Here is a 15,975-nt window from a genome sequence, read left to right on the forward strand (position 1 = left end):
CTTTGCATCAGGTGGTGAAAGTACCGGGAGTTTCAGCTTCAGCATCAGTCCTTCCAAAGAATATTCAGGGCTGATTTTATTTAGGATTGACTGATTTGATCTCTTTACGGTCCAAGGGACTCTCAAGAGTCTTCTCCAACACCACAGTTCAAAAGCATCAATTCTTCGGCGCTCGGCTTTCTTTGCAGTCCAACTCTCACATCCATACACGACTATTGGAAAAACCACAGTCTTGACTAGACAGACCTTTGTTGGCAAAGTAATATCTCTGCTTTTGAATATGCTGTCTAGGTTGGTCATAGCTTTTCTTCCAAGGAGCAAACGTCTTTTAATTTCACGGCTGCAGTCACCATCTGCAGTGATTTTGGAGCCCAAGAAAATAAACTCTGTCACTGTTTCCATTGTTTCCCCATTTATTTGCCATGAAGTGATGAGACCAGATGCCCTGATCTTAGTTTTTTGAATGTTGAGTTTTAAGCAAACTTTTTCCCTCTCCTCTTTCAATATATATAAGTAAATATAAAAATAAATACTGATGTTAATGTGTGAGTTTGTATATATACACATGTGTATATTTCCTGCTTAAACACTGAGAAGGTATGGAAGTGGTTTCTAAACACCCCTCTCCACTGAAAGAACAGCACTCCTAAAGAAATACTCAGTTCTAGTGCTGGGGCCAGAGAAGAACAAAGTAACTCTGGAACATTATAATGTGCCAGAAATTAAAAATATGCTCAAAGAATAATGAGAGCACATGAAAAGAACACAGGAAGCTAAACTGACAGTATTTCAACTGGCCAAATTTGGAGCATTTTGAGATTGAAAACGAATAGTCGTCCCTTGGCATCCATGGAGGCACTAATTCCAGGACTCTGACAGTTACCAAGTCCCTGGATGCTCAAGTCATTTATATAAACTGGTGTAATATTTGTACATAACCTACGCAGTGCTCCCATATACTTTAAAACATCTCTAGATTACTTATAGTTTCTAATACAATGCAAATACTATGGAAATTGATGCAAACGCTGTGTAAGTAGTTGCTGGTACTCAGAAAAATTCAAGTTTTGTTTTCTGGAACTTTCTGGAATTTTTTTTCCTGAATATTTTCAGTCTGCCCTTGGGTGAATCTGTGGGTGCAGAACCCACAGATATGGAAGGCTGAGTGTAATGACTTTAACAGATCATAACCCACTGAATAAAATAGGAATTCACTGTTCCACTTAAATAAATGAATAAATACTGGGGAGAAGAGAAGGGTCTTCCTTACAGTAAAATGCAAACCAATAAATGTAGAAGGAATGATAAAGTCAGAAAACCCCTATTTGGAAACCATCACTGTACAATGAATTCAAGCAAGAAATATCAATGAATATTATAACTGGTGAAAGAAATGGTCTTGAAAAACAAAATTACCCAGTCTCACAATATCTCCTCAAAAACACAGTCATCATAAAAAAAAAAGGAAAAAACCTTATAACAATAATGAGTAAAACCAACATTCTTATATAAATAAAAACAGAATTTGCGTCCAGCTGACCCGCACTGTAAGAAATGCTACAAGGAGCTCTTCAAACTAAGAACAAATTTCATCAATGGAAGCTTCAGTCTATAGGAAGGGATTAAGAATTCCTGAAATGATAAGCACACGAGTAAATATGCTATATATAGGTTTCCTTCTCTTAATTTCTTTAAAACATATTATTCAAGGGTCTTTAATAAAAGACACGGACACGCCTTCTTAGAGACTTCACAGAAAGAAACAAGAACGGATACAGGCACAGAGATTTCCTGGCGTGAGGAACAAAGTGAGGTTGCTCTCACAAATCTTCTCTACGGCTTAGCGTGACCATCCTCCTGGTACGTCCCACTCTTCTGAATAAGACTCACACTTTGCTGGTTAGCGGCCATGTTTAAAAAGTTAACTGAAGCGCTATTACACATACAATGTAACAGGTGATAAAGGAATGAATTATCAACCTTCCCAAGACAGTACCTGGGGGGGAAACTATACTCTTAGGAGCAACCATGGGTCTGGAGGTCACCGTTAAGCCACTCAGAGAAGACTGTGGCTCTGATTAAGACTCACCCCTGGTTGCCTCCTTTGTCACTCCACTTTCCAATGTGGAGGGAGGTAAGGCCTGGCAGGTGGCAGAGGCAGGTCTCTGATGAATGCCAGGGCCAACATCCTTTATTATTTTATTTGTCAGGCTAATAGGTGGGTGAGTGAGAAAGACATGAATAAACTGGTCATTTGAAGTCCAGCTCCCTCGTGTTCTTCATATCAACCTTTTCCATCGATTCATGCTTCTCCCACCCACCGTCTTCCACTTAAAACTTCAAGCACTATCTCTCTACATTACACATGATTTCAGAACCGTCACTGATGTTTTGCGAGATTTTGCTCCACCAAGGAAAGCCTCAGGCTCTTTTTAATTGTCAAAACCTCCTTCATGTATTGCTAAGTCGCTTCAGTCATGTCCGACTCTGTGCGACCCCATAGAAGGCAGCCCACCTGGCTCCCCCATCCCTGGGATTCTCCAGGCAAGAACACTGGAGTGGGCTGCTATTTCCTTCGCCAATGCATGAAAGTGCAAAGTGAAAGTGAAGTCGCTCAGTCGTATCCGACTCTTAGCGACCCCATGGACTACAGCCCACCAGGCTCCTCCGTCCATAGTATTTTCCAGGCAAGAGTACTGGAGTGGGGTGCCATTGCCTTCTCCACCTTCATGTATATCATCTTCTTAACAACCAAGCACAGAACTCCCAACAGATCTGCTTAGTACCACTGAAGCTTTTACACTAATATGTTGATAATAAGACTGTCCCCTTCCTAGGCAACAAGACAATATTATGTTTGTATCCAAGGTCAGTTGCAAAAGCATCATATGTGTACGCACCATCATGTCCTCACTCCCATGCGCATATATTTATCATCAGGAGTGAACAGTCTTATAACTTTGATATGCAAAACATCAATATTGCATTTCTCTTGTATTTCATTTCTGCAGAATGACATAAAAAACAGTGAGATTCATTAAAAAATAGGAGTGGTTGAACTTTAAGTAAGAAATCCTCTGGGAATCTAATTTGCATCAAATCTACATTTTACTTTTGTGCTCTGTCACAGTCATTTGTTGCTACTCTCTAATTTTTTAATTTCTGCTTTTCTCTTAAGTGTGTTACATGTCAAAATAAGCTGCTACTTCAGAGACTTCTAGGAAAGAAAGGAAATTCTTTAGGCTTAAAAGAGGAACCTTGCTAATGTAGTTACTTGGCATTTGTGTGGACCATAAATTATACCCTGGGATGTTTACCCAAAAGGGTTAAGAACAAAGAAAGAATCTGCTTGCTTATAAAGAAAAAAACAAAAACGCACACATTACCTCAGTCAGAGAAATCGCCCCAAACTCGCCCAGGCACAGCCTCCGCAGATCACCCACCAGCATTAGCACTGTATCAGATGACATTACAGAACAATACTGAACTCTGTGCAGGGCTTGAATATATTGTTTTGAAAGAATACACTGTCATTAACTTGAATAAAGCTTTCTGAAATAAAACCTGCGGGCACAGCCCTCACTGTGTGGCCCTTTTACTACTTTGAGAAACAGCCTCATCCCGAAAGCAGTAGAGGAGGGAAAAAAGAGATTAGGAATAAAGGCAACCGTGATGAGTCACCCCGGCCCAGTCCTGTAGGCAGATTCGGGGCTTTATACCAGGCGGCAGATCATCAAAGCAGAAGGCTCAGGACTTCCTTCCCTGGTGGTCCAGCGTTCAAGAAACCACCTTCCAATGCAAGGGACGTGGGTTCCATCCCTGGTCGGGGGAACTAAGATCCCACATGCCATGGGCCAACTAAACCTGCACACTGCAACTAAGACTCGACACAGCCAAAAATAATAAGTAAATAATTTTTTTTTTTAAAGGCAGGAGGCTCTGTAAGGAACAAGGCACCTGAAAATCCAAACCAGCTGACATCCATCATGCTATTTCCCTTTACAGCCTCGTGATTTTTACCATGGGTTTCCCTAGAATTGGAAACTGAGTTGTCTTTTTTTTTTTTTGAAGTATAACTAACTTCTAATACTATACTTGTTTCAGGTGTACAACAGTAATTTGATATTTGTATACCTTACAAAAAGATGACCATGATAAATCTAGGTACCATCTATCAACACAGAGTTATTACAGTATTACCAATTATATTCCTGCTGCTGTGCTTTACATCTTGGGACTTGTCTATTTTATAACTGCAAGTCTGTACCTCCCCCACAACTCCCCTCCCCTCTGGCAACCACTAATGCATTCTCTGCATCTGAGTCTGAAACTGAGTCTTATTCCACGTACAAAATAGTTAAAACTCGATATCCAGATGCCAACTTGAGATGGCAGTTCTCTAGGCCATGAACTGAAGCTCTCTAAAATGCCAATGTTTAATCTAGAAAGCGGAAAGAACACAGGACATCCCTGGCGGTCAGGTGGTTAGGATGCCACCCTCCCAGTGCAGGGGGCTCAGGGTTCAATTTCTGGTCAGGGAACCAGATCCCACATACCGCCGAGGAAAATTCTGCATGCTACAACTAAGACCCACTGCAGAAAAAGAAAGGAAGGAGGGAAAGAAAGAAAAGAAGGGAAGGAGGGAAAGGAGGAAGCGAGGAAAGAAAGAAGGGACGAAGTGGGGAAAGAAAAAAAGGTCACACATAGTATGGGAGGTGAGGATTAGCTACAATTACTGTTAATATCATGACTATACTTATTATTTCCACTCAATCGTCCCCCTGGCCTACCTCTTCTAATCACTGTCTGAGACGTTTCTTCTTCACGAGTGAAGCATGAGCAGTAACTTAAATATTCACTGGCTTTTTTTGTTTCCCGGCAGCCTGGCCACTACCTCTTGTTGCCATTTCTGTTTTCACATCACTCTCAGCACTCTCATAAAGTGATTTTTCTACCTTCAGTAGCCAAATCCCAAGACTCCTCTTAACTACAAGCTGCTTTTCATGAGCTTTCCTCTCTCCGGCACCTGTTCTCAATGATCTCAACAACCAAGGTTCAAAGAGGTGAAAAGCAAAGCCAGGGCAACACAGCCAGTTGGTAGCCAAGTCCCACTTAAAATCCAGGTTATGGAAGCCTTGCAAACTGTTGGTGAGAATATAATTTGGTGCAGCCACTGTGGGAAAACAGTATGGAGGTTCCTTAAAAAACTAAAAATAGTACTACCATATGATCCAGCAATCCCACTCCTGGGCATATATTCAGAAAAAACAAACACTAAATTGAAAAGATACATGCACCCCAATGCTCACAGCAGCATGATTTACAAGTAACATGATACGGAAACAACCAAGTGCTCATCAACAGATTACCGGATTAAGATGTGGTAATATATATACAATGGAATATTAGCCTTAGAAATGAATTAAATACTGCCATTTGCAGCAATGTGGATGGACCTGGAGAATATTATGCTTCATGACAGAAGTCAGACAGAGAAAAGACAAATACTATATATCACATCACGTATATGCAGAATCTAAAAAATAGTAAAAATGAAGTATATGCAAAACAGCAGACTTACAGATGTAGAAAAAAAACAACTTGTAGTTACTAAAGAGGAGAGGAAGTGGGGAGGGACAAATTAGAGGTATGAAATTAACACATGCAAACTATTACACGTAAAATAGATAAGCCACATGGATACACTGTATAGCACAGGAAATTATGCCCATTATATTGAAATAACCTATAATGGAACATAATCTACAAAATACTGAATCATTATGCTGTACATCTGAAACTAACAGACTACTGCAAATGAACTACACTTGGATAAAAGATAATAAAATCCAGGGAGCGATGCAACCACATCCAGCTGTGTTGTATTAACTGCAGTGCACTAACTATTCACTCCCAGAGTTCCCAGGGACGATTTTAAATCTGAGGTTAACTTGCCTTAACACTAAACCTTCTTGTAGATGCTTCCCATACTAGTCAACTTATCATAAAGTATAAGTTAGTTCAAATGCTCAAAGAAGAAACAGTAATTCCAGAAAAACATTACATATATCTCAAAGTTCTGGGGTTTTTTTGTTTTTTTTTTCTTTTAGTTTTTTGTTTGCTTTCAGAATTTCCCTAAAGAGTTGACTCACTTGAAAAGACCCTAATGCGGGGAAGGATTGGGGACAGGAGGAAAAGGGGACAACAGAGGATGGGATGGCTAGATGGCATCACCGACTCAATGGACATGGGTTTGGGTAGACTCCGGGAGTTGGTGATGGACAGGGAGGCCTGGCGTGCTGCGATTCATGGGGTCAAAAAGAGTTGGACACGACTGAGCGACTGAACTGAACTGAAAGTGGGACAGGGGCTTCCCTGGTGGCTCAGACAGTAAAAGAATCTGCCTGTAATGCAGGAGACCCAGGTTTGATCCCTGGGTTTGGAAGATACCCCTGGAGAAGGGAATGGCTCTGCACTTCAGTAATCTTGCCTGGAGAATCCCATTGACAGAGGAGCCTGGTGGGCTAGAGTGCAATGAGTCGCAAAGAGTCAGACACAACTGTGTGACTAACACTTTCACTTCTTAAAGTGGGGTCAAAAATAGATCACACAGGCCTCATCCAGTTCTATAAATGTAAGATGTTTTCTATATTACACTATACCATGTTAAGTAAACCAGGGTAGGTCAACTAAATCATTTATAGTTCCTCATTTTTTGTGAGGAGAGGAAGACAGAAAGACTTTGGGAGGAGAGAGGGCATAGTTAACAGGAAGAAGAGGCATGATCAGGGTGACTATGAGCAGCACTACTTGCAACTCCAGAAGCGATCAAGGACAGAATACAAGTGTCCTCCTCTAAGTTTCTAAAGATAAAGGTGTATCTTTTAAATCTGATTGCACAAGGATATATGAAGATGGAAAATTCATTAATGCTGGCTTCTTTGGAGAATCACATATTCCTTAAAACAACAGAAACTAATGAGAAGGTGGGTAACAAGATACAACAAGCTGTGTAAGAACCAGACGAGTTTACTGAAGTCTAACACAGAGGCCTGCGGGGAAAGACTGAAAGCTTGTATTTCCTCATCTGTAAAGCAGATAAAGCACTGGGAAGAATGAGATGGTACATGGACCATTTATAAAGCACCATTTGGGTTTATTTTTGTTTTTTAAGAACAGCGTGGAATAGTGTAACTAGTAGATTTGACATCAGTGATACAGATTGAAGTTCAGCCTCTATCTGCTAGTTGTCTGATCAGGCACAAATCATTCAAACATATGTAATGATGTAAGAACTAAAGAGTTAATATCTGCTGTGTAGGGGAAGGAAACTTTTAATATAAATAGTTCTATAAATGTAAGATGTTTTCTATTATACTGGACCAGGTAAGTAAATCAGGGAAGGTCAACTAAATCATTTATAGTTCCTCATTTTTTGTGAGGAGAGGAAAACAGAAAGAGTGATTCTTACAGCAGAAATCCCATTCAGTTAAGAGAAAAATCATTGGTCTTTGGGACACCCACATATACTTTGTAAGTGTGCTAGCTGCTCAGTCGTGTCTGACTCTTTGTGACCCATGGACTCTAGCCAACCAGGCTCCTCTGTTCATGGAATTCTCCAGGCAAGAATTCTGGGGTGGGTTGCCATGCCCTTCTCCAAGGGGTCTTCCCAGTCTTTCCCAGGTCTCCCACATCGCAAGCTGATCCTTCACAATCTGAGCCACCAGGGAAGCCCAGAGAGACCTAGAGATATCAATTAAGTATAATTGTTCTGTTGTGTCAGTTAGGATCTCTGTTATTTTACTGACTTTCTGTCTGGAAGGTCTGTCCCCTGATGTCAGCGGGGGACTTACTATATTCACTATCCTGTAATAACCTATAATGGAAAAGAATCTGAAAAAGAATATATCACACAGAAACACATAACTGAATCACTTTGCAGTATACCTGAAATTAACACAATCTGGTAAATCAACTATATGTAAATAAATTTTCTTTAATGCAAACCCTTACCTTTCAAAAGTGGCTGGAAGGTTGGAATCTCTTGCAACTTGATGACATCAGGATCGTTGCTGACATTCCTTGAGGCCTGGGAGCCTTGAGCTACAACCACAATATCGTCCATCTTGGCTCTATGCTTAGCTGGAGAAGGAGTCACTGAAAATAAAGTTACATCGCTCAGGAGTTGCATGTTATTTAGCCACCTCTGTCTCAACAAGGCTGTTTTCACTGTAGTCATTAAAAAGGACATTCTTACACACAAAAAAATGCTAACTGTACTTACCCTGTGGTGGGGGCTGGGGTAGGGGAGATGGAATTACAGAGGACCTCTGTTTTCTATGGTGTTAAAAAATCCTCAAACTTTACAGGAACATATGCCATCCATTGGAGAAGGAAATGGCAACCCACTCCAGTATTCCTGCCTGGAGAATTCTATGGACCAAAGAGCCTAGTGGGCTACGGTCCATGGGGTCACAAAGAGTCAGACACGAATAAGCAACTAACACACACGTGCCATCTATAAAAGTGCTTCTGTAACTAAAAGTTTATTCAACACACAAAATAAGCAGATTGTTTTTAATTTTTGTTTCTTTGATCCTCCTGATGTTTGTCCCTATTTCCCAGTGAGAAAATAAGGGTACAAGATTTAGCTGGCTTCCCTGGTGGCTCAGAGGTTAAAGCGTCAGCCTCCAATGCGGGAGACCCGGGTTCAATCCCTGGGTCGGGAAGATCCCCTGGAGAAGGAAATGGCAACCCACTCCAGTATTCTTGCCTAGAGAATCCCATGGACTGAGGAGCCTGCTGGGCTGCAGTCCACGGGGTCACAAAGAGTCGGACACGACTGAGTGACTTTACTTACTTACTTACTTACTCAAGGTCAACAGTGCTAGAGACAGAGTTAAGAAGGAAATGGGAGGTAAATGGATTATTGGTATACATGGCCCATTCCTGCCATGCTGGGGTTCCAAAGCTGTAGCCACCCTACCACAGTAAGCCTGGTATGTTGAATAGATCCTAGTTATGGCAAAAAAAAACAAAAAACACCCTGATTCTCAACCCTAGATGACCACACCAGCCCCCTCACCCCTTAAAGTCACAGGGCAGAAAGAACCAGTGGGACAACAGTAGGCTGAGCCAAAATTAAGAAATTTGAAGGACTGCTAAAAAGGCAGATCAATTTCAGGTTTCTAGGCAAATGTAAGCCATTTAGAAGGAAGTGATTTAAGGACGCCCCAGACCAAGACATCCTGCATTCCCAAACATCTGGTTGGGGCAAGAATGAATCTTTATTGTTTTACACTCTAGAAAGTAGTATTTGCAGGCTTACCATAATCATGTCTCAAAGGTTGATCCAAACATGCCATAGAACCATCCTGCCTCCTGCAGGCTAAAGTCTCTGGAGACTTGGCCTTCACTCTTAGAATCTCAGCTGCTTTCACTGCTCTTCAAGAAATCTCTCTTAGCCTCTTTTGGTAATTTACCTAATGTTTTTACAAACCTCAAGCCAGAAATCTTTCCTGGGACAAAGTGATTCCTCCATCCCCAGACTCCAGAGGATAACAGACTTCACTAGATTCTAGGTAGCCTCTACTGCTGCTGCTGTTAAGTCACTTCAGTCATGTCCGACTCTGTGCGACCCCACAGACGGCAGCCCACAAGGCTCCTCCGTCCATGGGATTTTCCAGGCAAGAGTACTGGAGTGGGGTGCCATTGCCTTCTCCAAGGTAGCCTCTACTACTTGTCTGTAAAATGGGGCTACTGAGAGGATTAAACATGAACACATGTGATGCACTTAGCCTATACTATTTGGCAGTATTGGTTAGTATGCTCTGGTACTGGTCAGAACCCATGCTGTTGGTTAGAAGGCGAACAAGCCTATTAAAAAGATGACACACTTCTTGCAAAACATGATTCTGGCCTGACCCAGAGGCAAGAAAGTAAAGGATAACAATTATTGCCGTATTTGTTATAAGATACTGCATTCTGGATCTTCCAAAGAAATAAAAATGTAGCCATAGATACTGTTCACAGTTAAAAGCTATCTCAATCTAGCCCCCAGAATGGTCTGAACTAGCCTTGAAGGTCACATTTCAGTGACCTTCTCTTAACTTCTACATTTCTGAATTACACGTCCTACCAAGGTCAGAGCAGTCCTATTTATGACCAGAACCCTTTTTAGGCCCCAGTTATAAGCCAGTTTGGATTAACCACTCCAGAGCTTATTATCCAGGGCAGCCCCAGTGGTCCTAGGGTTTAGCGTGTAGCAAATAAAAAAATAAAGGCAAAAACGATCCTCAATTAAGCATCAGCTGTTTGAGCGCTCACTACAGGAACAAAAATCGTCCCATTTCTACATTAAACTCGAAGAGAAATCTAAAAAATACGGATGCGGAAAAAGTAGGGCAAAACATCAGAACTTGCCTTCATGGCCAACTTCTATATGAAAAAGGGAGCCGAGACACCTTCCGATGGGAAGATGCAGTTTCTGGACATGTTCGCAGGCAAGGGTTCAAAGCAATTGTACACCTGTCACACGCCTCTTCTCAAAAGGAATTTCTAGGACCCACTTTTAAGGACGAATCTGTTCTTTGAGGTTCTATGACCCATCCACTGTGCGACCCCAATCTCACCCTGCCAGGCATGAATACTAAAGCCAAATATTAATTAGAACGTCTTTCAAGGAGTAAGCTGCAGCTGAGACGAATAGCTGTTCTGAAAATCAAAAATGGGCTTGGGCGCCCACGCTGGTTTAGCTTGCAATCACAGCAGTGGTTTCCATCGGGGGAATGAAGGCTAGGACAGACGATGGCTTTTTTTTTTTTTTGCTTTTTTAAGAAAAAAGCACGGCGAGGGCTTTCTGTGCGTTCCTGTCCGCCAGCCCTAGTCCCCAGCAGGGAAGGCAGCCCGCCCGGCATGCAGGCAGGGCTGGCTGGAGAAGGGTGAAAGTAGTTAGCACACCGACCTGAGGAGTTCAGATCGTTGGGTCGGCTCTCGGCCTCGGAGCTCTGCTCACTGCCCATGATGCCGGCAGCGGTGGCAGCAGAGGAACGACGGAACGGGCGGCGACCGCTCAGGCGGAGGGGCAACAGAACAGGGCACGGGGGACCGAGATGCAGAGGCTACACCGGCTGCGATGTGGGGATGGCGCGCCCAGCCCACGCGGGGGCGCGGACGGTGGGGGACGAAGAGGCCCTATTTAGGGAAAGGCTTGCAGGGAAGCACCGCGGGGATGCACGCCGCTCGCCCGCCCGCCTTCTTTGGGGAAACCAAAGGCAAGGAGGCGGGTGAACGCCGGGAACCAGCCACGCCTGCGACCCGCGGGCGGCGCCGCAATCACTCACTCGCTCCACGGCCCGCAGGTTCGTTCCTTCCGCGACGCGGATTGGCAGCGACGGCTGCGCTCGGCGGTCAGTTCCGGGTTAGAGTGCCCCGCCCCCTGCCCGAGGGAGGGCAGGGAGACTCAAGCTACCTAGTACAGCGGGCGCAGCCTTAAAGGGCCAGATCGCCTCAAGTGCAGAGCCGCTCCTAAGATTGAGTTGGTTGCTATGGTAGTGATGCGAGTCACCTTTAAGCATCATCTATAAGCTAGGCAAGTTACCTCTATAGTTGGAGATTTACTAATAGGTTTTTGAGGGAGTTGTTTTTACCTCAGTTTGCGGGTTTTTTTTTTTAACGTATTGCTCTTTTTCATTTTTTAAAATGACATTTGTTTATATTTATGTTTGGTTGTGCTGGAGGGCTTTCTCTAGCTGTGTGGTACAGCGGCTACTCTTTACTAAGGGGCCTGCTGGGCTTCTTATTGAGGTGACTTCTCTTGTTGCACAGCTTGGGCTCTAGATCACTGGTTCAGTAGTTGTGGTGTTGTCCTACATGTAGGATCTTCCCAGACCAGGGATTGAACCCCTGTCCCCTTGCATTGATTGGCAGATTCTTTACCACTAAGCCACTGTGCTATGCTTAGTCACTCAGCCCTGACCGACTCTTTGCGACCCCATGGACTGTAACACACCAGGCTCCTCTGTCCATGGGGATTCTCCAGGCAAGAATACTGGAATGGGTTGCCATGCCTTCCTCCAGGGCATCTTCCCAACCCATTGATCTAGCCTAGGTTTCCTGCATTGCAGGCAGATTCTTTACCATCACAGCCACTAGGGAAGCCCTTTTGATATTTTTAAAAATTGAAATGTAATTGACATACAACATTATATTAGTTTCAGATGTATGACTCGATATTTGCATATGTATGCTGCAAAATTTTAAATCCTCTTTTACAGATGGAAAAAGAGAGGTGCTGGATAGACTTAGGTTTGGAATCCACATCAAAGCACAAAGTTCCTATTTTAGTTCCCAAAGCTGGGAGTTTGGCAGTGGCAACCATACAAAAAAAAAGAGAAACACTAGATGGTGAAGGAAGGAGCTGGAAATGAGAGACGAATGAATAGAAAATGCTGATTCTTGTGTTAGGGTGTTTGTGCATCTTCAAAAGAAAGTGGATGCCCCAGGTCTACTTTCTGGGAACCTTGACGTTTACCCACAGGCATTCTGAAAGTAGAAAAGGCAAGAAGGAAGTAGAGATAGTGTGTAACAGAGACTGTCAACTTTGGCAGGTCAAGGATGTCAAGGTAGCAATGCTTTCCCATTCAGGAGTTGGGTGGCTATGGCATTTTCCGAACTTTACAGATTGTATTGTTTGTTTCGTGAAATTTTAGCTAATGCCCTGAGTTTTCAAATCAACTATGATTTCATTATACATATATTTACAAATTGAGTCAAAATCTAATTTTTTTAATTTTTAAAAACTTTTTATTTTATATTGGTGTATAAGCCAATTGGGCTTCCCAGGTGGCACAAGTGGTAAAGAACCCACCTGCCAGTGCAGAAGACATAAAAGCTGCGGGTTTATCCCTGGGTTGGGAAGATCCCTGAAGGTGGGCATGCCAACCCACTCCAGTATTCTTGCCTGGAGAATCCCATGGACAGAGATGCCTGGTGGGCTATAGTTCATAGGGTTGCAAAGAGTCAGACACAAGTGAAGTGACTTGGGTGATTAACAATGTTTTAATCGTTTCAGATGGACAGCAAAAGTACTCAGGCGTATATATACACGTATCCATTCTCCCCTGCAAACTCCCTTCTCCTCCAGACTGTCACATAACATTGAGCAGAGCTCCCTGTGCTGTACAGTAGGTCCTTTTTAGTTACCCATTGTGAATATAGCAGTGTGTGCATGTCAATCCCAAACTCCCTAACTATCCCTTCCCCCCTGGCAACCATAAATTCATTCTCTAGGTCTGTGAGTCTGTATCTATTTTGTAAATAAGTTCATTTATGTTGAAATGATAAAAGTATCATTAAAGAAGTATATTAAAGAAATGATAAAAGTATCTTTTCTTTTTAGATTTTGCATATAAGAGATATCATATGATATTTCTCTTTTCCTGCCTGACTTACTTCACTCAGTATAACAATCTCTAGGTCCATCTATGATGCTGCAATAGGCATTATTTCATTCTTTTTAATGGCTTAGTAATATTCCATTGTTTTATATTTTTTATATATTTTAAGCTCATCTGATGCCCATAAACAGATAACCTCTTCCTGGTAACTAGGTCGTAAGTGGTGAAACTAGGATTTAGGACTCATGCTCTTTCCTTTGCTCATCATTACAATACAATCATCCCTTGAGATTTATATAAACCACCAGGCTGATGGAACTGAAAGGGGTCTTGCCTGGGAAATTCCATGGACAGAGGAGCTTGGCAGGCTACAGTCCATAGGGGTCCCAAAAGAGTCAGACACCACTTAGTGGCTAAACAACAGCAACAATGCATGTGGGATCTTAGTTCCCTGACCAGGGATTGAGACCACACCCACTGCATTGGAAGGCAAAGTCTTAACCACAGGATCACCAGGGAAATCCTAAAGGGTTTATTCTTGATCACACAACTTGTGAGTGATAAAACCAGGGTTCAGATTTTCTAAAACTCATTATGCCTCTATCTACTCCAGACTAGCGTCTTCTCCTGTGTCTTTATCCTGCCGGACACTCCATGCCAGAATCCTTGGAGGCTCCCAAGCCAGAAATCTGGTTAACCTCACCACCATATCCAACCTGTCACCACATCTGTAAAGCCTCTCTCCTTAATTTATCTTTTGTCTCCATGCACAGTTCAGGGCTTCCTGACTTCTTTCATTCCTTGGAAGGCAGGAGGCCTCTGGCCTCACTTCCTTCAATGCATCATTCATGTGACTGGCACAGAGAATTTTCTAGAATATTAGTCAGGTCTCTGAACCTGTCACTGCCCTGCTAAAAACCTTCAATATTCGTCATGGCTTCATGATAAAGTTTCAAATTTAGCATATGAGAATCTCATTGCTCTGACCCCAGCCTCTTATTCCATTCCATACAGTCAAACTTCATGCTGATCAGATCAGGATGAAATTCCCTGAATAGTCAGGCTGTGTTTCCTCTGTCTAGAATATTCAGTTTTTCTCTGTCCATCTCATTAACTGAACTTCATCCTTCAAGGTTTAACTTAGAGTTGAAAACTTCTGTCCACACAAAACCCTGAACACAGGTGTTTATGGCAGCTTTATTCATAAACGCCAAAATTTGGAAGCCACCAGTGTATCCTTCCCAATGGGTTTCCCTGGTGGCTCAGATGGTAAAGTGTCTGCCTGCAATACAGGAGACCCAGGTTCAATTCCTGGGTCGGGAAGATCCCCTGGAGAAGGAAATGGCAATCCGCTCCAGCACTCTTGCCTGGAAAATCCCATGGATGGAGGAGCCTGATAGGCTACAGTCCATGGGGTTGCAAAGAGTTGGACACAACTGAGCGAAGAAGCTTTTAATGTATCCTTGGTAAGTCACTTCAGTCATGTCTGACTCTTTGCAAACCCATGGACTCCAGCCTGCCAGGTTCCTCTGTCCATGGGATTCTCCAGGCAAGAATACTGGGGTGGGTTGTCATTTCCTTCTCCAGGGGATCTTCCCCACCCAGGGACTGAACCCACAGCTCTTATGTTTTCTGCATTTGCAGGCAGGTTCTTTACCACTAGAGCCACCTGGGAAGCCCAAGGTATCCTTAGGTGGGTATATAAACAACCTCTGATCTAGACATTGGAAGAGAAAGATGAAGAGACACAGAGGAACCTCAAACACATATCAGAAAGTGAAAGAAGCCAGTCTGAAAAGGCTGCATGCTGTACTCCAAGTACATGACATTCTAGAAAAGACAAAAATTTGGAGACTTGCATTTGCCAGGGTTTAGGAAAAGGGGAAGAGATGAATAGGCTAAACACAGAGGATTTGGGGGGCAGTGAAAATACTCTGTAGAAAATTGTAATGGTGTATCATTATGTACTTGTCCAAGCCTACAGAATGTACAACGCTAGGAATGAACCTAAGGTCAACTACAGACTCGGAAGGATTTTGATGGGTGAGTCTAGGTTCATTGTACGTACATGTGTGTGAGCTCCGTTGTGCGGTTCTGTCTGACTTTGCAGCCCGATGGGCTATATAGCATGCCAGGCTCCTCTGTCTACGGGATTTTTCAGGCAAGAGTACTGGAGTGGGTTACCGTTTCCTACTCCAGGGGATCTTCTCAATCCAGGGATCGAAACTGTGTCCCTTACATGTCCTGCACTTGGCAGGTGGATTCTTTACAGAGCCACTTGGGAAACCTGTGTAACAAATATACCTCTCTTCTACAGGATGTTGGTAATAGAGCAGGCCATGCATGGGAGGAGTGGGGCCTACGGGAAATCGCTATACCTTCTTCTTAATTTTGCTATGAACCTAAAGTTGCTCTTTTAATACTGTTTACGGGGTTCTTATTTTCTTGGGCTCCAAAATCACTGCAGATGGTGACTGCAGCCATGAAATTAAAAGATGCTTGCTCCTTAGAAGAAAGGTTATGACAAACCTAGACAGCATATTAAAAAGCAGAGACATTACTTTGCCGACAAAGGTCC

At 42.9% G+C, this 15,975-nt stretch overlaps 1 protein-coding gene across 2 annotated transcripts in view; it reads right to left on the reverse strand.

Moving 5' to 3' along the window:
- BORCS5 (BLOC-1 related complex subunit 5) overlaps positions 1-11,443 on the reverse strand; it is a 97,636-nt gene extending 86,193 nt beyond the window's left edge. Inside the window, exons 1-2 of one of the 2 annotated variants that reach the window (XM_069585667.1) lie at positions 11,343-11,443; positions 8,014-8,157 (exon numbers count right to left, since the gene is read on the reverse strand). In XM_069585667.1, coding sequence (XP_069441768.1) covers positions 8,014-8,157; position 11,343 — 145 coding nt within the window. In that variant the 5' untranslated portion in view covers positions 11,344-11,443. Of the gene's footprint in view, positions 1-8,013; positions 8,158-10,963 lie in introns of both variants that reach the window. The other variant, XM_069585666.1, reaches the window with a different exon arrangement.
- Positions 11,444-15,975: the final 4,532 nt, after the last annotated feature.

The sequence above is a fragment of the Ovis canadensis genome, chromosome 3 (assembly GCF_042477335.2).
Source record: "Ovis canadensis isolate MfBH-ARS-UI-01 breed Bighorn chromosome 3, ARS-UI_OviCan_v2, whole genome shotgun sequence".
NCBI lineage: Eukaryota > Metazoa > Chordata > Mammalia > Artiodactyla > Bovidae > Ovis > Ovis canadensis.